The sequence below is a fragment of the Eublepharis macularius genome, chromosome 5 (genome assembly GCF_028583425.1).
Source record: "Eublepharis macularius isolate TG4126 chromosome 5, MPM_Emac_v1.0, whole genome shotgun sequence".
In the NCBI taxonomy this organism is placed as follows: domain Eukaryota; kingdom Metazoa; phylum Chordata; class Lepidosauria; order Squamata; family Eublepharidae; genus Eublepharis; species Eublepharis macularius.
Window position 1 is genome coordinate 137,085,203 of NC_072794.1, and position 26,341 is coordinate 137,111,543.

General features: G+C 44.7%; 1 protein-coding gene across 1 annotated transcript in view; it reads left to right on the forward strand.

Annotated features, from left to right (window-relative positions):
• L3MBTL1 (L3MBTL histone methyl-lysine binding protein 1) overlaps window positions 1-26,341 on the forward strand; it is a 51,079-nt gene that overhangs the window by 13,567 nt on the left and 11,171 nt on the right. Inside the window, exons 2-16 of the mRNA XM_054980565.1 lie at window positions 665-821; window positions 2,283-2,506; window positions 3,616-3,760; window positions 5,613-5,757; window positions 8,336-8,462; window positions 9,628-9,715; window positions 11,394-11,485; window positions 12,558-12,662; window positions 13,217-13,352; window positions 14,662-14,762; window positions 15,820-15,971; window positions 17,385-17,461; window positions 18,460-18,545; window positions 19,358-19,468; window positions 24,633-24,747. Coding sequence (XP_054836540.1) covers window positions 692-821; window positions 2,283-2,506; window positions 3,616-3,760; window positions 5,613-5,757; window positions 8,336-8,462; window positions 9,628-9,715; window positions 11,394-11,485; window positions 12,558-12,662; window positions 13,217-13,352; window positions 14,662-14,762; window positions 15,820-15,971; window positions 17,385-17,461; window positions 18,460-18,545; window positions 19,358-19,468; window positions 24,633-24,747 — 1,834 coding nt within the window. The 5' untranslated portion in view covers window positions 665-691. The remainder of the gene's footprint in view (window positions 1-664; window positions 822-2,282; window positions 2,507-3,615; window positions 3,761-5,612; window positions 5,758-8,335; window positions 8,463-9,627; window positions 9,716-11,393; window positions 11,486-12,557; window positions 12,663-13,216; window positions 13,353-14,661; window positions 14,763-15,819; window positions 15,972-17,384; window positions 17,462-18,459; window positions 18,546-19,357; window positions 19,469-24,632; window positions 24,748-26,341) is intronic.

A 26,341-nucleotide genomic window follows, 5' to 3' on the forward strand; every position in this document is an offset into this window, starting at 1 on the left:
CTTTAGGTACTCTAGTCTGGGGCAGTTATGGGCTTTTAAGATTGAAATTAGCACTGACATTGGGACTGGGACCACTGGAATAGACGTGACTGAGGATCAGCTTGTACATGCAACAGAGTGAAGTGGTAGAATCTTGAGGTGGAAACGTAAACTCTACCACTTCAGGTTACAGGTAATATTTTTAATTAACGCTCTTGTAAATTCAGAATCATTCTCTTCAAGTAAAAAAGGGATAACTGTTTGAGCCCATCCTGTTTCATGTTGACTTAGTTTTCTACTTGCAGAGGTGTTTTGCTTTGTTTTTAAATAAAATAGCATTCAGATATCCATGCAGTCTGAATTGGTTAAGTCCATTTACCTCCACCCCGGGACTGCTTTCTGCCATCTCATTTCCACTTCCTTCTGCTGTATGTGTGCAGGACTCCAGATTCCAGCTGGTACTCCATAGACTTCAAGGAAAGCATTTGCTTGTGTAATTGATCCATACCATAGGCCTTTGTATAGATGGAGACAAAGGAATGTTGTGAGTTAATGCTTGATACTTTTGCTGAGACTGTCATTGCAAAGTTCATTTTAAATTTGGTCTCCTCTATCAGTGAGCCACATACAGTGTTACAGCACCTCCCAGTTGCAAAAATGGGATCTCTTCCTTGTTGTATTACAGTTCTGCGCTGTGTGCTCAGGCAAAGTGATGGATGGGCGAGCAGAGATGGAGGTAATAAGAAGCACAAAAGGGAATGGAACCGGGGAGGTCAATATCCACTTGGTTGAGAATACAGTGCAAAATGCTCATGTACCAGCAACCGCCTTCATCATACCAGGTAGGTGCTCAAGACTGTGAGCCTTGGATACTGTTCTCCATGCAGTGGTCTTTGAAATGTCTCCTGTTGCTGCATGATATCTAGGCAGGCTAATAACCCACTTCTTCTGCAGAGATTTTACCTCTTGTTAACTTTGTTCCCTTTGCAGATGAACACATTTACAATATGAACACTGGTCACAGATGTCCTGGCTTGGTACATTATAGAACACTGTTATGTACTGCCCCACAGGATTCCCTCCCCCCGAAAATTGTCTTTGAGGATGGCATATTCCACTCCTTCATCAGGACAGCCCATTTACTTCAGTGCACCCCTGAAGGTTATGAGCAAAGTAGAAAAAATTAAGACCTGAGCCAGAGTAGGAGGTTCTCTTCACCCACCCACTTGGCTGTATTAAACCCTCAGTGGGGGGGTGCAGCTGCACCTCTGCTATGGGTTAGTTCTACCAGGCATGCCCAGGTCTGGCTGTCTTCTTCTTCCCAAGGCCACAGCACCTCCTCTGGGTTCTTCTTCCTCCCCTCTCTGCATCTTCTCAACCCTTCCTAGCCAGTTTCTCTCCCTTTCCTCCCCTGCTTCTCTTGACATCTCTCCTTTTATCCCTGGGGTTCCACTTATGCAGGTCAAGCTCAGTCTTGTTCCTCTCTTCTCTGAGCTTTGTTTGTCTCTTGAGCCCTTTCTTGCCTTGCTCCACCCAGCTGGGGTTGTGTAGGCTAGTCCTTGCTGCTCACTGTGCCCCTCCCTCCGGGCTGGCAAACCTTCTGTCCCGCTGCTATGCTCAGTAGCGACTTGGTGTGTGGGGGACTTCCTTGCAGGTGGCATACCCCCACTCCTGCTGGCGCCATCAGGCTACTACTGCCTTCCCAGGTGGTGTCCCACCCTGTCCTGGAGCAGCAGCTGCCTTTGGCTGAGTGAGTTGGTCCTCCTCTGGCCTCCACTACTGCCTCTGTACCAGACCAGGATTGTAGACAAAGGTTTGTAGCTGATTTGTTTGCTGGGATATCTGAATTCCCAAACTACAATTTTATTGAGCAGCAGTAGCCCTTTCAACTACCTAACCACTGAAATGGCAGTATAGGTAAATGTTCTCCCTGTCAGGAGGTAGAAAGCAAACAAAACAAACCGAGATTTATGCTCAGATTGACTTTGTTGAAATAAACGACAAGCAACAATGGTTTGTACTACAAACTGTAGTTAGTGACCAATGCTGGTTGATTAATCCATAATTCATTGCAGAAAACAGAGTTGGAACAAACCACAGCTAATTGTGATGTGTGAGTGCAGTCAAAGCAGGTTGTACTTTTTAAAAACTGTATAAAGGGGATAGGAAGCCTTAGAACACTATATGTGACTAATTGACGTTATGTGTAATGTGGTTAAATCTGGCTGCTTCTGCTGTGGCACCTGAGAGATGTGTACATCTGGATACAACTATGTTGATTTGCTTTTCTTTCTCTTTGCAAGCAAACACAACCACTGTAAACATTCCTGCAAGCACCTTAGAAATCCAGCGATTCCCCCGGGAACCCCAGAAAAATCTGGGGGCAGAGAGGCAAAGAGAGGGTATGGGAAATGAGCCAATCACTGCAACAGTCATTCCCCAGATCAGTGGAGTACAGACCTGCAACACTATCCGGGTTCTGGAGTGGAAAGATGGGGTAGCCACACTCCCAGGAAGCAACCTAAGGGTAAGTGGAGAGGCTGTTTACTACTGTTCCCAGCCATCATTTGCTTGGGCTGGGGTGTTTTCAAGCTTAAAGCTCGGCTGTTGAGTAGCTCTGTGGCTCTTTTAAGGCTAGATAAGACATCCTTCAGAGTGGCAGGACTGAGTCCTTGCATTCTGAATCGTTTGCTGGACCATCACTCTTTAAACTTCTTTTTAGGAATCTTCAGCAGCAGCCATATGTGTGATGAAAACACATGATCTCATCTAAAAAAACTCCCAGTTTTGTTAACCAGCACTCAATTAACTGGAATGCTCTGTTAATCGACATGCCAAGAGGGTGGTGGATGCAAACTCTCCCCTCTTGATTCTGGGGCAGATGAGTTTGGAGCCCTTCATTGCTGCTTGGATGGGGCAGGGAACTGGGGCAGATGCAGCGCCATCTGCCAAGCAGGCAGAGGAAAAAAGCCTGCAACTCACCCAATTTGTGCAGATGGTAGGAAGCTCCACAGACAGGAGAGCCCTGAAGGCAGCAGCTCCTGCCGTGCTGCTTTCTGCAAACTAACCTCTGGCTGTGGGATGGGGAAGGTGAGAAATCCATGGTGCCTAAGGCCAGGCTGGCCAGCAGCAGCAACATTTAATAGGTGGTGGTGGAACAGGCTGTGGGGCCGAGGCATAGCTGCCACCTGTTTCTTTGCTGCCCATTTGTATTGATCATAATGTACCTTGCCCCAAATTCCTTGGAAGAAAGGCAAGATACAGAAGGAACAATGATACCATCTTGTTTCTGTTATTCGCAATACTGCCATTCCCAAATGTACTGTCCCCCCAGAGAGCCAGTTTGATGTAGTGGTTAAGAGCAGCAGGACTCTAATCTGGAGAACCAGGTTTGATTCCCCACTCCTTCACTTGAAGCCAGCTGGGTGACCTTGGGTCAGTTACAGCTCTTCCAGAGCTCTCTCAGCCCCACCCACCTCACAGGGTGATTGTTGGGGAAAATAATAAAATACTTGTTGTGAGGATAATAACAACACACTTTGAAAACCACTCTGAGTGGGCGTTAAGTTGTCCTGAAGAATATAAATCTGTTGTTGTTGTTATTTACTTCTAATCTTCTGACCCTTGACAATATAGTTTCGAATAAATGAATATGGGACACTGAAAGTGGTCAGTGCTGACAAGCTAACGCCTGTGGAGCCCCTCAAGGAGTGCCATGTGGAAAGAGATGGAGATGTTGAGATGGCCCCTACCAGCAAGGACAATCCCATTGTGGCTCAAGGTGAGGAACACTCATTGCCAGGTGTTAAGGGGACTGGATTTGGTGGATTGCCATTGGAAAGTACTCACACTTGTGGATCTTTCCAGCTTCTCCTAGTGGTCTTCTGAGATCTCCAAACAGCTCATATTTGGACTCACAGGTACCCTGTGGGCAAAATGCTGCAGTGGGCAGATGTCAAGGGAGCAAATCAGGCAGTGTTGCTCTCCCACATCCCTCTTGAGCCTTTTGCATCAATGGAAATTTTGTCCATGGGAGATTGATGGCATCTTTACAACCCTCTGCCCCTCTGCTTTTGTTCATGGTACCCATGGGGACCAGCTTTTTGGAGGTCTTAGGAGGTTGCTGGGTGAACGGAGCACTGGTGGCATACCCAGATCTGTGAGCTACTTTGCTCTCGTCATTTGTGGAGTTCAAGCCAGAGCTTCAAGTAAAAGTTCTGCAGTAGAATTCTTCTGGGACATGAGGCGACTGAGAATGTTGTGTGAGGTGCAGTTATTTTCTCTTCACGTTTTACTGATCTTATATGGGCCATTTCCACATGTTCTAAAAGTAGCGCCCCACTCACAGAACACAGTGGCGGCTTCTTCGTGCAATTTCTGATGTCACTGTTTCCAAAATGGTAGCAGGCAGATAGGATTCTGTTTTCGTGGTACCATGAAAATGGAATCATAACTGCCTGCCTTCATTATGGAAATGGTGATGTCAGAAATTGCGGAACAGAGCCACCAGCGTTCCGTGAGCACTGCAGATGTGGGGAAACGGCCACGGTTAGGAAAGTGTATAGTTGAAAAGCGCTGTAGCTGTTTCTCCTCTTTTGTCAGTCTTTTCCTCCCTAAAATAAGAAAACAAATGTCTGTAACTTTTACAGATCTGTCTGACTTTCTTTGATGTTTCAGGGTTCTGTGTGTGTGGGTGAGAGTGAATTCACACAGTACTTTTTCTGTGGCTGTGTGTGTGAGATCATTTATTTTTGATCCAAGCTAATATTTTTCATTATGACCAGATTAATGTTCTGCTACAATACGACTGTCACCCAATTAAACAAATATTAATTGATGAATCATTTGAGTTATGTCCAGTGAATTGATTAATTCATTAACAAGATCTGGATACAGATACATGAGACAAATATTAATTTGAAACAAAATCGTACTTTTTGTTTGTTTGTTAGAGGTATGCATGTGTGGTGGCAGGCATTCCAGAAGAGGCATTCTTTAGCAGAGGGGTTTTTTTTATAGGAGGGAAGCCCTCTTTTTTTTTAAGATGACAAGTTCTACCTGCTATTTTTGTATTAAAAATAATTCATATTTTAATAATCTGTTGACCAGTTAACTTGGGGCAACTTTTTAGCCAAACAAAATATTGTAAATGCTTGGTTAAACCACAAACCATTGTAATGCTAGTTACAAGCACAATATAGGTCCATGTATCATTGCGGAAAAGTAGCCAGCATGGTGTAGTGTTTAGAGCGTTGGACTAAGTTCGGAGAGACCCAGATCTGAATCCCTGCTGTGTCAGGTAATTTTACTGGGCAAATCTGGGCCAGACATTCTGTCCCAACCTAACCTACCTCGCATGACTGATGTGAGGATGAAATGGAGGAGGGGAGAATGATGATGCAAGCTGCTGTAGGTCCCCATTGGGAAGAAAATTGGAGTACAAATATCTAAATAAACAAAATGAGCCGTGGCAGTGGCACATTAATACGCTGGGTGCTTGTGACTTGGTGTTCAGATGATTGCTGTGTCATACCAGGACTGGGGATGACCCAAAAAGCCTTCCGTTGTTATGGGGTTTGCTCTCATGTAGCCAGTGTTGCTCATTTGAATTTGCTGTCTTTTGGTTTCTCCAGATTTGGTTGTTCCGGAGCCACCCAAGCTTCCAGGTGTGGACAGCATGTGCCATTGCAGTACCTGTGGCCGGAGAAATGTTTCTGGGTCAGCACAGGAAGGCAGGGGGTTTTGCAGTGAAAACTGCCACCGACAATTCAAAGAAAGGTAAAGAAGCTGGTAAGAGTGAATGTGGATGATGAGGGAAGAAGTCCAGGAATCATCCAAGGGAATGGATATCTCATTGGCATATATCTTCTTTCCTTTCTGGTACCGAGAGATGGAAATACAAGAGTGGCCCTGGATTGGAAGCTCTTGTTCTTTTGAATGGGTTATAGAGGTCAAATGAGGAAGTGTTTCCATTCTCTGGGTAGGACTGGTTTATGAGCCAGACCTGACGTGACATTTTCTGGATGGCATTTAACTTCTTAAACATACAAATTCAGACCAGGGCAAGAAATAGCTAAAGAGAAAACGTATATCCATACTGCAGGCTGCAAAGAGATTATTTAATCCGGTCCCTAGCCGACCTGCAAAACCATGAGTTGTCCCTGTAATAGAGGTTTAGTGTGAAGAAACGGGCAGCTGAAGCTTTTCATGGCAATGAACATCATCTGGTAAATAATAGTCCATTAAACCTCTGTTAAAAAGGACAGGACTTTTGGCAATTGTACTTGGGAACTGTAGTTTTTTGAATGGATCTAGGAAGCACTAATCCTCATCAAAGTGCAATTCTTGGGATTCTTTGACAGAAGCCAGACTTATAGAGGAAAATGGCTTAAGTTTGCTGAGTAGATCTATTTCATGTTCTCAGCATGTCAAAATGATCAAGAACTCAGATTTTGTAATAACAACAACAAAAATAACATTTGATTTATATACCGCCCTTCAGGACAACTTAACACCCACTCACAGCAGTTTACAAAGTATGTTATTATTATCCCCACAACAATACCCCCCCCAGCTCCCCATAGATGTCTTCTCAATCCACACCTCAGATTTGAACATCTGAACTTTCCATTATTCCCAGCTTTTGAAGTTTCTTCTCTGGGTTTGTATTTGCATCTTTAGGATGCATTTTGTAGGATGTGAACATAGTATTAGAATTAGCCCTGTGTGTGACTAACTTTTGTACAGAAGAATGTAGAGCAGGAGTGTGAGTAGTGGTTAGAATGTCAGACTAGAATCTGGGCAACCCAGGTTCAATTCTCTGCTCTACCATAGGAGCTGACTGGGTGAGCTTGGGCTAGTCACACCCTTTCAGCTTAACCTACCTCACAAGGTTGTTGAGAGGATAAAATGGAGAGGAGGAGAACAATCTGAGCCACTTTGGGTCTCCATTAGGAAGAAAGGCAGAAGTGGGTTATAAATAAAGTAAATTTAAAACTTTTAGATATAGGAATGCTTCGAATCTAGTCAAGTCTTCTAGGACATCACTGAAGCATCCTCTCCCCGTTTTGCATCAGTAGATGGTGGGTGAGGTTTTCCTAAGTTTTGTATATGTTAACACAGTGTGGGCCTTTAAAATAAATTTTATATGTGTGGTCTAGCTATGTTCAAGGTAGTTATCATATTTATGAAGTTGTGAGCATAAAATATAATAGCTTTGAGAGGTAGGCTACAGCTGCTTCCACACAGCAACGATTCTCTGTGTAGTGTCCATACAGCAGTTTTCCTTGCCTCAGTGCCCCCCACACCATTTTTCCCTACCACTGGATGGCATTTAGGGGGGTATCGCTAAAAATGGTAATCACTAGATCACAATTGCATTATGACAGTGTATTACCACAATCTGCTAACTCTTCATAACTCCCATCTTTCATTTTCAAAACAGCAAGTCGAGCACTTTTTGTTGCAGAGATCTAAGAAGACTAGGATAAGGGAAATGGTGAGGATGTGGGCAGGACCTTAAAAAATGCACACCTTCCTGTCTGTATGGTGCACAAAGGTGCTTTTACTGCAATCCTTCAAATAAAATCATATGAAACAAGATTTGGGAAAAATCACAGCAAAGCAAGGGGAAAACCCAGAAAATAAATGCCTAGGCAACAGTGTTGTATCAATGCCCTGGAAGAAGCTGCTGCAGATTGATTGCCATACTGGAGCAAAACCTCTGTGTGGAAGCATTCTTGGTTGAGATGTAGTGATCCAAGGCCACGTTTTGAGTGCCATGGCTAAAAGGGAATCTGAGGCCATGTCTTTCCAATCCAAGTGTAACACTCTGTTCAATGCTGTTGAGTCTGTCAGGAACAGACTTTTTCCTTCTTATCAAGGCTGCTTCCATTGTAGTAAGGTCCCTCCACCCTCAATGTGTTTTTACAGCAGAAATGGGCTAATACCAAGTAGAAAGCGTCTATGGCCAAATAAACTTCTTATATACATAGTAGACCAATCTCAGAAAAAATTGAAAGACTTTTTTGACTATGAAAAACTAAGGATATCAATTATTAAAGTAGACCAACTGTAAAATTAACATTTTAAAATTTTGATTATAAATGTGGAGTGTATGTAAGTAAGTGGTTGGAGAGGATAAATAATTTTGCAGTATAATAGGTTGTTATAAATTCTGTTTTTGTTTTGTGTATTGTTATATATCTTGCTTATATTATTTTCTCCATTGTTTATAGTCTTTGTTGTTTATTGTTTTTCTTTACTTTCAAATAAAAAATTAAAATTAAAAAAAAAAGAAAGCAGTTCTGTGGCTCAGAAAATAGTCAGGAGATGCCCACAGTCACTTGCTTTGCAGGTCTGTCATTGTAGAGAATTCTGCTGGCAGCACCAATTCCACTGAAATCCTCAAGCCAGTGAAGAAGCGGAAAAGGAAAGATTATCAGAGCCCTTCAGAAGAAGAAGAGGAGGAGTCTGAGCAAACGGTATGACTGGATTATACCCACCATAATCTTTTACATCTCCATTTCTTCAGGCCCAAGCCCCACAGAGGTTATCCGCCATCAGTAAGTGTGAGGGAGACACACATAAATATCCCAGTCAATCTTCATTATGGGGCAATATCCCTTCAGTCACCAGGTGTATATGTATATGTATATATAGCAGAGTAGAGCCTCGTGGCGCAGAATGGTAAGCTGCAGTACTGCAGCCCAAGCTCTGCTCACGACTTCAGTTTGATCCCGGCGGAAGCCAGGTTCAGGTAGCCGGCTCAAGGTTGACTCAGCCTTCCATCCTTCCGAGTCGGTAAAATGAGTACCCAGTTTCCTGGGGGTAAAGTGTAGATGACTGGGGACGGCAGTGGCAAACCACCCTGCAAAAAGTCTGCCAAGAAAACATTGTGATGTGACGTCCCCCTATGGGTCAGTAATGACTCGGTGCTTGCACAGGGGGACTACCTTTACCTTTTTTATATAACAGAGTAAATAGTTGAATCCAGTGAGAAGTAATATCATTCTGCAGACGTATTTGTTCAGATAATATTGAACTTCATTTAATAACTATATACAGTAAAGCAAACTATGAGGGGGAACTTGTTCGTGATTTGTACATATGAAGGACAGTTACAGTAGCAGACCTTTTTAACTGACACAAAGTGAATGTTCATTTGCAGCAGGGAGAGGCCAGTTCAATAGCAACAGATAAACAAACTGATACTATACAAAGTGTCAAGCCCCCTTTCCACCCGCAAGTACTCTTCACTCTTTCTATTCAAATTAGGCTACAGTGATTTATTCCAACAGTAGGCACTGCAGGAACATGCGCTGTGTGCTCGCTCCAGGGGGCATGATGATATCACTTCCAGAAGTGATGTTGTGCTGGCCACAGGAGTGCACCTGCGCTTTGTTTGGGGCCGGTCCAGTTTTAGGAGTTTGCAGTCCCAGGTGCAGCTCTAGGTGAGTTCCAGCTGCTTTGGGTACTGATTTCATTTGTTTTCCACCTGCATATTTGCAAATACATATGTATATTATAAAAACAAGATTACAGTACTCTCTCACCACCTTAGAACATTTTCTGCTCAGAAGAGTCAGGGAGGGTAAATCAACAAATTATTCTGTGTAAAAGGGTACCATTTTTGTCATTATAACTCAGGAAGTGAAGCAGGAGGAGTCAAATGGCTCTGGAGGAGAACCCCCTGCTAGCAACACTGGGACTGAAGAATGGAGCACAAGTCAGCTAGGTAAGTGTGGCTCACTTGCTCAAGCCATCAGACTTTCTCTAGGGCTGCTTCCACACAGGATTTTTTTTCCCCCACAAGGAATGCAGGAGAGCCCTCAATTAAAGGTCCCATGACATTGCGCTCATTCCAAACAGGACTCACAGTGTTCCTGGTTCTTTCTTCTTTGATCCAGAGAACAACAACGTGGAGACTCTGTCTGATGTGAGAACAGATGACCACTGCAGTTCCCCCGCCCAGCCCTCTAAAGAGCTTTTTTCAGTCTCGCTTCCAAACACTGCTGTAGTATTGTAGTGCAGCTTGGTGGGGAAAGGAAAAGTGTTGGGGGAGGGGGGGGCAACAATGCAGTCACTTGCAAGGTCATGCTTCTGTACAATTATGTCTTAGGGGTGAGGGACGAAGCAAGGGTGGTGGGGTGACGGCGGCAGCAGACTGTACAGGAACTGCCCATTCCTGTGTCACTTGCAGCTGGTACCATAACAAGGGGTGCATTTCCATGCCTTCATCTGGAAGAAGCCTTGACTGAGCTGACTCTTTGACTAAATACGTGGCGCGCTTTTCTGTCCTGCTTTTTGGATAACATTGCCCCCTGCCCAGGAAAAGATGTCCTGTCCTATTAAAAGAGGCTTAATATGTGGAAATGCACAGTTGAAGCTTTCCGTAGCATGCAACTCATGCCCAGCGGGATCTGTTGATGTTTTGGAAACCCTGTAAGGCGGAACAATTCTGGTGTGCTTTTGGTACTTAATATTCTTATTGTGAGGCAGAACTGATTGCTGTCTATTATATCTACCTGTAATTTTATGTTACCTGCAAGGTTTCATAGCCTGGAATTGGGACAAGAGTGGTTTTCAGAATTTGTACTATGTTGTAGTTTTGTGATTTTGTTGAATATATTATGTTTTGTATTGGTTTTTAACTGTTGTAATTGTCTGTGATGTGAACTACTTTGAGCTCTTAATTAATAATAATAATTTATTCAATTTTTAGCCTGCTCTCCCTGCAGGCAGGCTCAGGGTGGGGTACAACAATATAATAACACAGAATAAAATCATTCAAATACATTAAAACCAGATCAGCAATAAATACATTTAAAATCCCAGGATGATGGCTCCCACCATTCTCCCAGCCATAATACAAACGAGGGGCCGAGGGGGTATGCGCTGATGTCATCACTGCGACTTCTCATGTGGGGATTGAAGAGGTATAAAAATCAAATACATAAATAAATAAAATGAAACTAAATAATATCACCTGGGCCGATTCCAGATGACTAACCTTAAGTCGCCTCATGCCGCCCTCTTCCGGATCGCGACGGGGAAAATGTGAAATATCGCGTTTCCTCGCGCGAGTTTTGCGCGATGACGTGCAAAACTCGCGCGAGGAAATGCGATATTTCGCATTTTCCCCGTCGCGATCCGGAAGAGGGCGGCATGAGGCGACTTAAGGTTAGTCATCTGGAATCGGCCCTGATAAGCCATGCAGATGCAAATGGTATTAAAGGGACTGCTAGAGGGACCAGTTTAAAAGTTGCCATGTGAATCTCTGGAAAATATGGGATGTATTGGCATAAAGAGTCATGTTTTCTGAACTTTGCTCCAACATGGCAAAGTATGTAAATACTAGAAACTCTCTTATTGTTCTGAATACATTTTAGTGAAATCTATTCTGCTGTTCTCAGTTTCAGTTGAGGAGAAGACAGAAGGTTGGTCTTGGGTATCCTACCTGGAAGAACAGAAAGCCAATAGTGCCCCTTTAAATCTGTTTCAGGAAGTAAGTTACATGGTTCCATTATCTGGGGTCTGTGGATAGAACTATGCTCCATTCTTACAAGTGTTTTAGCAGTAATTAAAACTGGGAATGTACTTTTGTGAGGGGGACTGAGGATATCTTGACAGAGAATTCAGGAAAAATACACCAAATTAGAGTTTCCAGACTTCTTTTGGGGAAAGTCATGAATAATTGATATAAAACCAGTATTATACAGGCATAGAAGCACCTGTATAATTAAGCCCCATTAGTCAAAAGCATTTTACCATTGTAATTTCCCCAAATTCTGTTTCTTATACAGTCATTGTGCCCAATGGGGTATTGCTACCTGGCAGGAGCTATAAGCAGCCCAAATGTCACACAAATCAGTTTTAAAATGGCAGTGTGACAGAAGTAGAAAAAATTTATTGTTACTTGCAGAGGTGTGTGTGATTTTTACTCATGGAAAACATAGCACACCCTTAACCACTGCTTTTCCAAACTTAAATTATATCAAAATTCAAGATCCTTTTTCTTTTCTTTGGTGTCAGACAAAAGAAATTCATTAGGTGTCTTTTTAGCAAGTGTTTAGATCTGCCCCTGTTGGCTTTCTGCCTGGATTCATCTCCTCAGCCCAAAGTCTAGCTGGAATATATATATATATATATATTCAGCCTAGAGTTAAACCAGGTTTTTAGGTTTCCAGGACATTTCATGTTAAAACTGATTCCACTTCCCAGAAGGGAGACAAAAGATCTTTCCTCTGATGTTTCTATGGCTGCTGGAGGAACCTATAGGTTAGCACGTGTGACAACACTTAGGGCATATTTACAAATATGTTTGTTCCTAGAATAGTCTTGCAACTGTTTTGACACAATGAGGGATAACTTATGCACATAAATATGGTTCATCAAAGGAAAAAAAACGTGCAAGAGAAGAGGTTTACCTGTAAAAAAAAACCTGTGCTAAACTTATTGCAATGTCGTGAGGTACTTAAATGTGACATCAAATGAAATGAAACAAATAACACAGCTTTCCCCAGTGGTGGGTTGTTTCTGTGTTTTAAACCAGCAGCTGATTTGATCTTTTCTTTCAGCATCAGTTGGTCAACCAGCACAAGAACGGTTTCAAGGTGGGGATGAAGCTCGAGGGGATTGATCCTCAGCACCCTTCTATGTACTTCATTCTCACTGTGGCTGAGGTGAGATGGGTTTCTACCTCAGCATCCTGCTGCACATCAACTGCTGAATACACGAAGGCCTTCATTCTTGACTGGCTTTGTGCCTTCCTCGGACCCGGTTATGGTTTGATTAGGATAAGGGAGTAATCTTCAGTGTGGGACCTGAGGGCAGTATGGCACCCGCTGATGAGTTTCTCGGTGTCCTCATTCTACTCAGAACACTCAGAGGGTGTTTCCACAGAACCCTTTTTAGGCTGGAAAACGTACCTTGTGGAATATTGTTCATGTGGGATACAGAATAGAAGGGAGACGTTTTTAAATCAAATTCTTGACATGGTTAGTTGGACCTTCAGATTTAAGCAGACACAGGCCTGTGTATGCTTCCAGCCTCCCCTGAGGCAGAAAAACAGCCGGGGGTAATAGGATGACCATCCTTTAAGGCCTGTCAGAGTTTTGACAAATCTGCCTTCTGCTGGCCAGACAGAGAAATATCCAGTAAGTTAGGCTTATTATCCTGAAAGGTTTGTAGAATGAAAATTCTACAATTTCCGTTCTCTTGCTTTCCTTGTTTGCAGGTATGTGGTTATCGGATGCGCCTTCATTTTGATGGCTACTCTGAATGTCATGATTTCTGGCTGAATGCCAACTCCCCTAACATTCATCCTGCTGGCTGGTTTGAAAAAACAGGGCACAAACTACAGCCACCAAAAGGTATGTGGATTGGCATCGTGTTTGTTCTAGCATAGCTCGAGGAAGAGTTTCCATTTGGTGTCAAGAGTAAACTCCTGATAAAGAATGAAGGTGGTAGATCATGGCAGGATAGAGGCTGCTGGCAAGTAGACACCTGATTTATATCCCCAATAGGGGTGTGCACCCCCAAAATATTCAGCAGAAAAAAATCCGGAATTACCAGATCCGGAGCATACTGAAGTGAGGGGGAGCAAACCCCTACCCCCTGGAGCAAACCCACCCACCCCACTTACCTGGCCGGCAGGGAGAGGGAAGGCCGATCAGCTGGCCAGCAGGGAAGGCTGGAGCTGGCTGTCCGGGTCCATGCTGCTGCAGTGGCCAGCTGGCCAGAGGGGAAGGCCAGAGCCGGCTTCTTCAGGGCCCATTCCACCTCCTCTGCCGCCGCAGCGGCCAGCTGGGTGGCGGGGAAGGCCAAAGCTGGCTCCTCCAGGGCCCACACTGCCGCCGTCTTCACTGCCACGGCCAGCAGAGTGACGGGGAATCCCGGAGCCAGCTCCTCCGGGGCCTGTGCCGCCTCCACTGCCGCCGCAGCGGCCAACAGGGAGGCAGGGAAGGCACAGATCAGCTGCTTGGCGGGGATCTCCCCTCCAAACAGCTGATCCATGGGTTTAAATGCCCCTTTCCGTGCTGCTTTGCAGCAGCACGGAAAGGGGCATTTAAACCCCCGCCAGCTGGATCAGCTGCTTGGTGGTGATCTCCCCAGCCAAGCAGCTGATCCCGAGGTTTAAATCATGCCACTGCAAAGTGGCACAGAAAGAGGCATTTAAACCCCTTGACCCGAAGCTTCCCAAAGCGACATGAATAGCTTCGGGAAGCTTTGCTGGGTCCAATTCAGAAACCCTGAATCATTGCAAATTGGGTCCGATTCAGGTACTTTACCCAAATCGGAAACCCAAATCGGAAACCCCTAATCCCCAATTTAAGTGATCAACAGTGCAAACCTAAACAAAGTTACAACCTTTTAAATCCTTTGACTTCATTGGACGCAAAAGGGGGTAACTCTTCTTAGGATTGCATTGTTAGTGTTATAAGCTGTGTTGGCTCCATGTGTATGTGTTCATATGTTTCCTCTGTATGCATGTGCTCATGAGGCCAGAGAGAGAACCTCAGCATAGTGCAAGGTGTTCCTTTCTGGTTTGTTGCTGTCATCACAGGAGAAGCTGGAATCTGCAAACCTTCTAAGAAACATCATCTCAATTTACTGTGTTTTCTTTAAGTCAAAGAGTTTGACCTTACTGATAGGTCCTCCTTTTTCTTTCCTTTATTTGAGGATGTGTAGGTTATAAGGAAGAAGAATTCAATTGGGCCAACTATCTGAGGATAACCAAAGCTCAGGCAGCTCCCAAGCACCTCTTTGTGACTCCCGACAGTGTGAGTGATTGCCTTTTTCTTCTATGAATCAGCTCCTTTACATGTGACAAGTGCAGTAATGGCTATGCTCTTGAAATAGTTGCCAAACAGAGGGTGATTTTGTGCAATCTTCAGTGTGCCCCTAAAAGTCCAGGGTAGGCTCAGAGAACTAATACTAATCTGGATACACTAAAAATTAGAGCTGTTGGTCAATAAATAAGATTGCCAATAACTCACACCTTGCTGATTAAAAGCGACCTTAGTCCATTAATCAATCAAATCTTCATTTGGTTAATCTACTAACTGTACCAGTTATAGCTAGTTGTAGCTATTTTTGCTTAGTCCCATGTCAGCAAGCAGGTCTCCGTCCACGAAACAAGGATTCTCTGTTCTGCATTAATTGCTGCTGCGAAAGCAAAGGCAAGTGCATGGAAACACAGCATCCACATGGGATTTTTCTGTGCATTTTCCTCTGTCAGTCATCTTTTCCCCACTATTTTTCCCATTGTACCAGTGGAGGAATTTTGAGGGTTTTTTTCTTTAAAAAAATCAGTAATTGCTATAGTGTTGTAGTGCTATTGCAATTGGCAATTTTTGCAAAAGCCCTCTAGTGGCCCAGTGGGAAAAATGGTGACTACGAGGAGCTGCCAGAGGGGAAACAGCACAGTGTGGGTGGGATCTTTGAAAATGAGCATTTTCTCATATAGAGGGCATGCTAATGTGCATCAGTTGTGCTGTTTCAGAGAATACTGCAATAAATCAAGTTTGAGGAATAGTGTGCCAATGTTTGGAAAAACCTGGTACGTCGATTATCAGAGGGCAATATCATTTTGATGCTTCCAAGAAAAGTGGCCCAGTTTAGAAGCACTAAAGGTGTGTCTGTCATTAATGTGAACACGTGGCCAGGGCTGACCGCTTGGATCATTCCTATTGGAACCTCCCTCCTTGCAGGTGTCAGATGTCAAGGGCAAGATCCACATGACCAGCCTCGTCCACATGTTCACGCTGTTTACACTTCACCCTTATTCATGTGATTGCACTGTGGAAAGGGGACTGTTTTTGTCTTCTCATTCCTCAGAATGCTGCTCCAACAGGATTCCAAGTGGGCATGAAACTTGAAGCAGTGGATCGTATGAATCCTTCTTTGATATGCGTTGCCACGGTGACAGATGTGGTGGACAATCGCTTTTTGGTGCACTTTGATAACTGGGATGACACTTACGACTACTGGTAAGCAAGAAATGAGCACAGAAGATCCACTATATTAGGCCGAGCATTGACACTAAACTCCACATCAAGTAAAATCTGAGTTTATGTGAAAGGGCCACTGTATATGTGAAGCTCCTCTATGATGTTTCCTCCTCCTCTTTCCCTCCTCTTTGTCCCTAAACAGCAGAAATTGCATCAGAGGCTTTTCTAAAATTCAAAAGTAACTTAACTATTTTATTTATTTTAGAGAGGAAAGGTCAGGTGAAATCAGGGGTTAAAAATTCAGTGGTAATTCAACATAAACATCTGAGGTAAAATCAGTACATGCACAGACTTTAGTTCTTACGCTCTTCACAGATACTTACATTCTTATGTTTAGAGGCTTTAGTTCCCGTGTTTTCCCCAAACACTTTAATAAACTTTGTTTTAGGACTCTCGTTCTCTTTTGGGTTTAAGAATGCTGGTACCCACTTTCTAGCACACCAAACCCCTTCTCTTCAAACACCAGTGCGTTCCTTCAGTTTTTAACTGTATTTTAAGGTCTCCAAAAGGCAGCTTCCATCCACATCTGACTTGGGATTTCTCCACTCTCCAGAGCTACCTCCTTGTTTGATTGGGTAGGGAAACTGTCCTCTCCTTAGAAGATCTATCCCCTTTCTTTGGCCCTAATGGGGGTCTGCACCTACTTCCCAAACTTCCTTGCCAACTTTTCCCCAGTTCTCCTGTTAGTGTTAAACTGCTTTCAGTTAGAAACTCGGTCTCAGTTTTTCAGTTAGAACTCGGTCTCTTAGCTGTTAACACTTGATTCCTCTCAGCTAGGGCTGAAAACAGACCTCTTTTCAGCTCATGCTACCCAATCAGATTATTTGGAGTAGCCTATTACTCAAAGCTCTCTGATTCTGTAGAAAAGAGCAGGAGTCCAGTAGCATCTGTAAGACTAACAAAATTTGTGTTAGGGCATGAGCTTTTACTTCTTCAGATACGTATCTGAAGAAGTGATCTGTGACTCATGAAAGGTCATACCCTACCACAAATTTTGTTAGTCTTATAGGTGCTACTGGTCTCTTGCTCTTTTCTGCTGCTACAGACAGACTTAACACAGCTACCCATCTTGATCTGTCTGATTCTGTGAGGGTCTAACTCTTCACATTCCTTCAGCTGTTTGTATAGCACTTCCAGGCTTTTAAAAAGTGCAGTCCATCACAGCCTCTAGGAATGTTGACTGTTTTTATCATCACAGGGCAAGAAAGTAATATTTTGAATTGTGTAGAAGGAGGGGCAGCAAGGAAGGGAAAGAGAGACCGTGCATACCCCAAACCGTCTGTCAGTTTTTTAAATGGCATTACTTTACTTTTTATGATATTGACCTCAATTCCAGATCCTCTTGGCATTCCTAGTGATTTTTGCTGTATAACCAATTCATTTACATTGCAGGTGTGACCCCAGCAGTCCCTATATCCACCCAGTTGGTTGGTGTCAGGAGCACGGAAAACCCCTCACACCTCCTCAAGGTGAATATGCAGTTGTTGCTTGCTCTGTCTGTTGTCCCAAGTACAAGATCGACCCATTGAACAATATTGTTCTGTCTTTTTTCCATCCTGGAGATGAATTCACAATCTGCATAGACGTGGCTCACAAAAACTCACATTGTTGTTCATAGATCCAGAGGAGTTAGCTGTGTTAGTCTGTAATAGCAAAATCAAAAAGAGTCCAGTAGCACCTTTAAGACTAATCAATTTTATTGTAGCATAAGCTTTCGAGAATCAAGTTCTCTTCGTCAGATGCATAGTACAGAAACTGGTCAAATATAGAAGAGGAGGAGAGGAGAGAGAAGATGCAGTTAGGGGAAGAGGGGGAGGGTGCAACCAAAACATTCCTTTGCTAGTAAATGTAAACTGCATCTTCTCTCTCCTCCCCTCCTCTTCTATATTTGACCAGTTTCTGTACTATGCATCTGACGAAGAGAACTTGATTCTCGAAAGCTTATGCTACAATAAAATTGGTTAGTCTTAAAGGTGCTACTGGACTCTTTTTGATTGTTGTTCATATGTTTCAAAATGCACAGCTATTTGAACTCAGAGATAATTTCTGTATCAGAAAAAAAATTAACCTGTGAAGTGGCCAAGGGTCTTTGCTGAAAAATACATCCGTGCAAGATTTGTTGGAACAAAGACAGCATAACCGCTCAGGATACCCTGGATCTTTTGACTCCTGGGTCATGAAAAAGCTGGTGCCAATATGCTTTTTGGTTTATTTTTCAGTTTTCAACTTGCTTTAGAATCAGAGAATCATAGTATTGGTTATGAATCTTTTAGAACACTTGAGTGGCCTTTTTTTCTTTTGTACGTTTGGGGAAAGAGACAGTATCACTTTTGTATTGGCCAGTGAGCTGTACTTGGTTGCAGGCCTGTATAGTCATTCCTGAATCCCCAGAGCTTGTTCCAACTAGTGAAAGATTCCCAGCCTCTCTAGCAAAAGCTTGTCACTTGGCAGACTCTTTCATTTCCAGACTACCCTGACCCCGACAGCTTCAGCTGGGAAAAATACTTAGCAGAAACAGGTGCTTCTGCAGTGCCAACTTGGGCCTTTAAGGTGGTAAGCAGCCTGTTTTTTTTTTTCTTCCAGCCCATACCTACCCTGCATGTGGAAATATTTTCAGTGAGGGTGGGGGCGGAATCCCATCTTTATGCATGTCTTGCAAGTAAGTTTTCACATGTCTGCAATATGACTTCCCCTCCCTCCTTCTGCCATTCTTGGGAAAATTCTTCAGCAATATGGAGGACAGCGTTGTGCACTGGTTAGAATGTTGGGCTAGGTTCTGGGAGGTCTGGCTTTAGATCCTCACTTTGCCATGAAACTAGCTGCACGACCTAGGGCCAATTACTCTCTCCGCTTCAAATGGTTATTCCAAAAATAAAATGGGGAAGGGATAATCAATCAATTTTTATTATGTCACAGACCAGCAAAATAAGACATACAATAGGAAAAATATTTTCAGGAAACAGTTACATTGAAAATATAAAAAGAGAAAATATAAATCATGAAGTCAGCATTGAATTATGGTAGACTCTAGAGGCTGCACAGAATCTAGATCCTATGATCTGCCAAGGGCTTTTTGGAGGGAAGGAGGGAAGGGAGCACCTTGTATGCTGCCTTGCAGAGCATGGGCAGCGTGAAAACGTATTCGAATGTCTGAAGCCAGGGATGCTTCACTGTGTTATGCACTTGCAAACTCCCAGTGGTTCACACCCACGCTGAGATTAGTTACCAACAGAGAACATTTTGGGCACCATCTCCAAAAAAATCCTTGCTTGGACACAACTGGGCAAGAAGGTGATACTGCTTGTACAATTGGGCTTCACACGCTCTGTTCTTTTCCCCCCATTCCTCATTCTTTCTCACTCCAGAGGCAACCTCATGGCTTCCTAGTCAACATGAAGTTGGAGGCAGTAGACCGAAGGACTCCCTCCCTGATTCGAGTGGCTAGTGTTGAGGATGTCGAAGACTACAGGATAAAGGTAGGATTCTCTTCTGGCTGTATGTTCATCTGTGATCATGCAGTCTCTCTTCCTGTCCCTGCGTTCTTGTTTTGTGATGGCATTCTCATACACATTTGGAAAAGCATCTGGAGGGAATGAGATTTTTGTCCTTTCTTGCCACGGAACTAAAGTGAGAGGAATGGTCAATTAAGCGTGGTTCCCACTTGCTGCTCACTGCAGTTCAGGAATATGTGCATTCTGGCATTGTGCACAAACACTAGAAAGCCACAGAATGTGGTATTGGAACTTAAATTCAGCATCCTAAGAATCTCAGTGTTAATTTTTTTTTGAAAGAGCACATTTCTAGACTTTATAGTCAGGAGTAGGGGTGTGCAAGCCAAAAATTTTCGGCTATAGCCGAAAGTAGAAAGCCGAAAGAAGATTCTCTATCGTTAAAGCCGAAAGCCGAAACAAGAATCTCTTTCGGCTTTCGACTTTCGGGATTCTTTCGGCATTATTTCGGCATTCTTTCGGCTTTTTTCTATGGGAAAATGCCTCCGTCTTCCAGGACGCCTGGAGGAGGCATTTTCCCACCGAATAAGCCCAAAATTGGTGGAGACCTTCCTCTAACCCTTCTCTAACAACCACCCAAGTTTCAGACAGATTGGACTTTGGGGGGCCATGTTATGCCCCCCCAAAGCAGGTCCCCCCATCCTCCCATAAGAAAGCGAAGGAGCAGCATATTGTTAGCATGCTGCTGCTGATCTTTCTTCATTATTTCCTAAGGGGAAAAAATGAAGAGGCAGGCTTCCTTTGCCAGGGGTGGCATTTTGCATGCAAAATGCCCCCCAGCCCTCAGGGGCCCTTCTCCCACCCCTCCTCCCACCCCCCACCAAGGCTCAGCCTGCTCCCACTTGGGGGGGCATTTCATGGCCTCCCCAAGTAGGTGCTCTAATCTCTACCACTGACAGCTGGGGGAGGCTTGTGTTGCCAGGGGTGGCATTTTGCATGCAAAATGCCCCCCAACCCTCTGGGGCCCTTCTCCCACCCCTCCTCCCACCCCCCACCAAGGCTCAGCCTGCTCCCACTTGGGGGGGCATTTCATGGCCTCCCCAAGTAGGTGCTCTGCTCTCATCTCTACCACTGACAGCTGGGGGAGGCTTGTCTTGCCAGGGGTGGCATTTTGCATGCAAAATGCCCCCCAGCCCTCTGGGGCCCTTCTCCCACCCCTCCTCCCACCCCCCACCAAGGCTCAGCCTGCTCCCACTTGGGGGGGGCCATTTCATGGCATCCCCAAGTAGGTCCTCTCAGCCCCTAAAGTCCACCCCTTACAGCCCCACACAAACCCAATTCCCCCCCAGCTGCCACACACAGACCCAAATCCCCACATTAGCCCCTCACAGACCCAAATCCACCCCCACCTGCCCTACACCCATAACCCCAGGAACAGGCTGGCAAAGGCCAGCCCTCTCCCTTTGTTCCCTATGCTGGGAACTTCTAAACTCTCTTTCCCTGGGCAATTCTGCACAGCCCAGGGGTGCCACAATGGTGAGCACACTTCTGAGTGCCAGCTGGTCCCTGTGAAAGAGCACCTGAACCACAGACACCCTCCCTCAAATTCCCCCACCACCTACAGAGATGGCTGGCCAGCCAGCCCCATTGTTCCCTATGATGGGAACCAACTGCACAACAAAGAATAAAACAAGAACAACACAAAATAAAGTTTTAAAAAAATTATTTTCTCCCTTCCAAAGTACAAGTAGGCAAAGCATTATGACACATTACACCAGCAGTCCCCCACACAGAAAAATTAAAACAAAACTCACTTAACATCAGAGAATCACAAAGCATGATTCCTGTCAAAAACACTTTATTTCTTGATCAGCTTTAGGTTACACAGCAGGGGGGAACACCAAAGGGCATGGCAGCACTATCTTACACAAAAATAACACAACTCACTTAACATCAGAGAATCACAAAGCATGATTCCTGTCAAAAACACTTTATTTCTTGAACAGCTTTAGGTTACACAGCAGGGGGGAACACCAAAGGACATGGCAGCACTAACTTACACAAAAATAACACAACTCACTTAACATCAGAGAATCACAAAACACAATTCCTGTCAAAAACACTTTATTTCTTGAACAGCTTTAGGTTACACAGCAGGGGGGAACACCAAAGGGCATGGCAGCACTATCTTACACAAAAATAACACAACTCACTTAACATCAGAGAATCACAAAAGCACAATTCCTGGCAAAAACACTTTATTTCTTGAACAGCTTTAGGCTACACAGCAGGGGGGGGGGACACCAAAGGGCATGGAAGCAGTATCTTACACAAAAATAACACAACTCACTTCACATTAAAGAATCACCCCAAAAAATTGCTGTCAAAAGCACTTTATTTCTGTAACTGCTTTAGGTTACACAGTAGGAAGGCACCGCAGAGCAGGAAAGCAGTGTACTACGCAAAAATAACACAACTCACTTCACATCAGAGAATCACACAAACACAATTGCTGTCAAAAACGGTGAAGTGGGTTGTATTATTTTTTGTAGTACATTGCTATCATGCCCTGTTGTGCCCTCCTACTGTGTAACCTAAAGCTGTTCAAGAAATAAAGTGTTTTTTCCAGGAATTGTGTTTTTGTGATTCTCTGATGTTAAGTGAGTTGTGTTATTTTTGTGTAAGATAGTGCTGCCATGCCCTTTGGTGTTCCCCCCTGCTGTGTAACCTAAAGCTGTTCAAGAAATAAAGTGTTTTTGACAGGAATCGTGCTTTGTGATTCTCTGATGTTAAGTGAGTTGTGTTATTTTTGTGTAAGATAGTGCTGCCATGCCCTTTGGTGTTCCCCCCTGCTGTGTAACCTAAAGCTGTTCAAGAAATAAAGTGTTTTTGACAGGTATCATGCTTTGTGATTCTCTGATGTTAAGTGAGTTGTGTTATTTTTCTGTGTGGGGGACTGCTGGTGTAATGTGTCATAATGCTTTGCCTACTTGTACTTTGGAAGGGAGAAAAAAAAATTTAAAACTTTATTTTGTGTTGTTCTTGTTTTATTCTTTGTTGTGCAGTTGGTTCCCATCATAGGGAACAATGGGGCTGGCTGGCCAGCCATCTCTGTAGGTGGTGGGGGAATTTGAGGGAGGGTGTCTGTGGTTCAGGTGCTCTTTCACAGGGACCAGCTGGCACTCAGAAGTGTGCCCACCATTGTGGCACCCCTGGGCTGTGCAGAATTGCCTAGGGAAAGAGAGTTTAGAAGTTCCCAGCATAGGGAACAAAGGGAGAGGGCTGGCCTTTGCCAGCCTGTTCCTGGGGTTATGGGTGTGGGGCAGGTGGGGGTGGATTTGGGTCTGTGAGGGGCTAATGTGGGGATTTGGGTCTGTGTGTGGCAGCTGGGGGGGAATTGGGTTTGTGTGGGGCTGTAAGGGGTGGACTTTAGGGGCTGAGAGGACCTACTTGGGGATGCCATGAAATGCCCCCCCAAGTGGGAGCAGTCTGAGCCTTGGTGGGGGGTGGGAGGAAGGGTGGGAGAAGGGCCCCAGAGGGTTGGGGGGCATTTTGCATGCAAAATGCCACCCCTGGCAACACAAGCCTCCCCCAGCTGTCAGTGGTAGAGATTAGAGCAGAGCACCTACTTGGGGAGGCCATGAAATGCCCCCCCAAGTGGGAGCAGGCTGAGCCTTGGTGGGGGGTGGGAGGAGGGGTGGGAGAAGGGCCCCAGAGGGTTGGGGGGCATTTTGCATGCAAAATGCCACCCCTGGCAACACAAGCCTCCCCCAGCTGTCAGTGGTAGAGATTAGAGCACCTACTTGGGGAGGCCATGAAATGGCCCCCCCAAGTGGGAGCAGGCTGAGCCTTGGTGGGGGGTGGGAGGAGGGGTGGGAGAAGGGCCCCTGAGGGCTGGGGGGCATTTTGCATGCAAAATGCCACCCCTGGCAAAGGAAGCCTGCCTCTTCATTTTTTCCCCATAGGAAATAATGAAGAAAGATCAGCAGCAGCATGCTAACAATATGCTGCTCCTTCGCTTTCTTATGGGAGGATGGGGGGACCTGCTTTGGGGGGCCATAACATGGCCCCCCAAAGTCCAATCTGTCTGAAACTTGGGTGGTTGTTAGAGAAGGGTTAGAGGAAGGTCCCCACCAATTTTGGGCTTATTCGGTGGGAAAATGCCTCCTCCAGGCGTCCTGGAAGACGGAGGCATTTTCCCATAGAAAAGCCGAAAGAAAGCCGAAAGAATCCCGAAACGTTTCGGCTTTTTTCTTTCGGCTACCCGAAACGTTTCGGCATTCCCCGAAACGTTTCGGCATTCCCCGAAAGAAGCCGAAACACTTTTGTTTCGGCATTCTTTCGGCATTCTGAATGCCGAAACGCACATCCCTAGTCAGGAGCATAAGCTTTGGCTTGGGCAAAGCCTCTTGAAATTCCTGTCTCACAGGTGGGTGGGTTTTTCAGTGCCCTACATAACTGACTGCAGATCCCAATGGCTAGAAGAACAGACTAGATTATGCAAATGAAACAGAAGCATGTAAACATCTTTAATTGTACGATTTAGGTCGCAGAACTGAGCTTCTCTTGGAGCAGAATTTTGTTGACTCTAGTGGGAATGTTATCAGTTATTCCATCTCTTTTCTAGGCGTAGTTAGTGTTCAACTGCAGAAGGCAGAACTGACTCCTGAGCGGGCTTTGTTCCTCCCACTATGACTCCTTGAACTTCACCTACATTTTCCTTTTGTGCTGCTGGGTAGGGCGGGGTCCATAGATTTCACTTCCTTCTTTTTAGATTATTGCATGCATCTAGAAAGCTCATCAGTTCTGTTTTAAATGTAGTGTCTTAGAGATGTGGCACATTTACAACAAAAGCTGGGGCTCCACATTTCCACCAGGAGAGCCATGTCTTTTAAATTATTTTTAAAGCATTGGCACGTTTGAAGAAGCTCCGCAAATATACCTCTAGGAGTGGAAGTTGGCTGAGACTCTCAGATAAAAGGTTGTTGTGTATCTTGAGTCAGACAAATGCCCCTTGAACATTATCAAAAGGCAGTGGAAAAAGGGGATTCCGTCTTTGGTGTAACTTGCAAAACAGCCTTTACTGCATTTGTGCCCCACAACCTACTTCTTCCGAAACTTCCATGCGGTTTCATTGCTTCGGAGAAGGATCCTGAAATCTGGCAGCAACTTCTTTGATTTGTGCCTATAGATCCATTTTGATGGATGGAGCCATATCTATGATTTCTGGATTGATTCCGATCACCCAGATATTCATCCTGTGGGATGGTGCTCAAAAACAGGACATCCATTGCAGCCTCCTCTCAGTAAGTATAAACATTGAGTTCGACATGAGTACTGTTGCGATCACCTATGAAATGATAGCTACAATAGTAAACTCATTTGCTATGGACTGGAACAGGCTCCTGCTGCCAGGGCCTCCGAGGACAGAGTCCCAGCCCTGGATTCTAAGCTTGTGGGCAAGTACCCAAACCCTGCCTTCAATCCAAAGCATGTGCTTATCACCAGCAGTTTGTGCCCTTTTTGCCTGGCCCGTTGAAGAATCTGAGGATAATCATTGTAGCATAACCCAGCCCAGATGCTGGAATGGCCGTCTCCAGGTCTCCCGTTGTTCCCTTATCCTTGTACTCCTACTGCCTTCAACCCAGGACAAGAACTTGAACCCAGGACAAGAACCCAGGACAAAGTACAGAGAAGGGCAACTAAAATGATTAAAGGGTTGGAACACTTTCCCTATGAGGAAAGATTGAGGCGCTTGGGGCTCTTTAGCCTGGAGAAAAGACGACTGAGGGGAGACATGATAGAGGTTTACAAGATAATGTACGGGTTAGAGAAGGTAGAGAAAGATGTGTTTTTCTCCCTTTCTCACAATACAAGAACTCGTGGGCATTCTATGAAATTATTGAGCAGTCGGGTTAGAACAGATAGAAGAAAATACTACTTTACACAAAGGGTGATAAACACATGGAATTCGTTGCCACAGGAGGTGGTGGCAGCTACAAGCATTGCCAGCTTCAAGAGGGGACTGGACAAATATATGGAGCAGAGGTCCATCAGTGGCTATTAGCCACAGGAGATAGATGGTATTCTCTTTGTGGGGAGGTGGTGCTCTGTTGTCTTGGTGCTGGAAGGAAGGCAGTGGGAGGGCTTCTGGTGTCCTGGCCTCACTGACAGTCCTTTAGATGGCACTGGATTTCTAGCCACTGTGTGTGACAGAATGTTGGACTGGATGGGCCACTGGCCTGATCCAACATGGCTTTGCTTAACTTTTCCCCCAGTTTGTTTAATTAAACTATATTTTTGTAAGCTGCTTTGGGTCCCCACTGGGGATAAAAGTGGGGTAAAAATACCTAAATCAATCAAATTAAAACGATATCCCTTTTCCCCTTCTCAGCTGCAAGGAACTGGTTTCAGCATTCTTGCCACCTCCTGATTACCCCCACAGTCCTCTGGTGTCTCGTCTATATTGCCTTCCCCTGTAGAACTGCCAAACTCCAGGTGGTGCCTGGAAATCTCTTGGCATTACAACTGATCTCCAGACTATGGAAATTAGTTCCCCTGGAGGAAGCGGCAGCTTTGGAGGGTGGGCTCTATGGCATTATACCCTGCCCTTCCCAGGCTCCACCTCCAAACCTCTTAAGAATTTCCCAGCCTGGAGTTGACAACTCTGTCTCTCCACTAGGCATTTGAATGATGCAAAACTAAATCAGTTTCTGCTCAGGCCAGTTCACTTACAATTAGGGTCACCAACCTTCAGGCAGAGCTTGGAGTTCTCCTAGAATTACAGCTGAACTCCATTCTACAGAGATCAGTTCCCTTGGGGGAAGTTTCAGTTCTCTAGCATCAGAGCCAAACTACAAGTGACGCCTTACACAGGTTGGACACTTGTCAGCTTCCCTC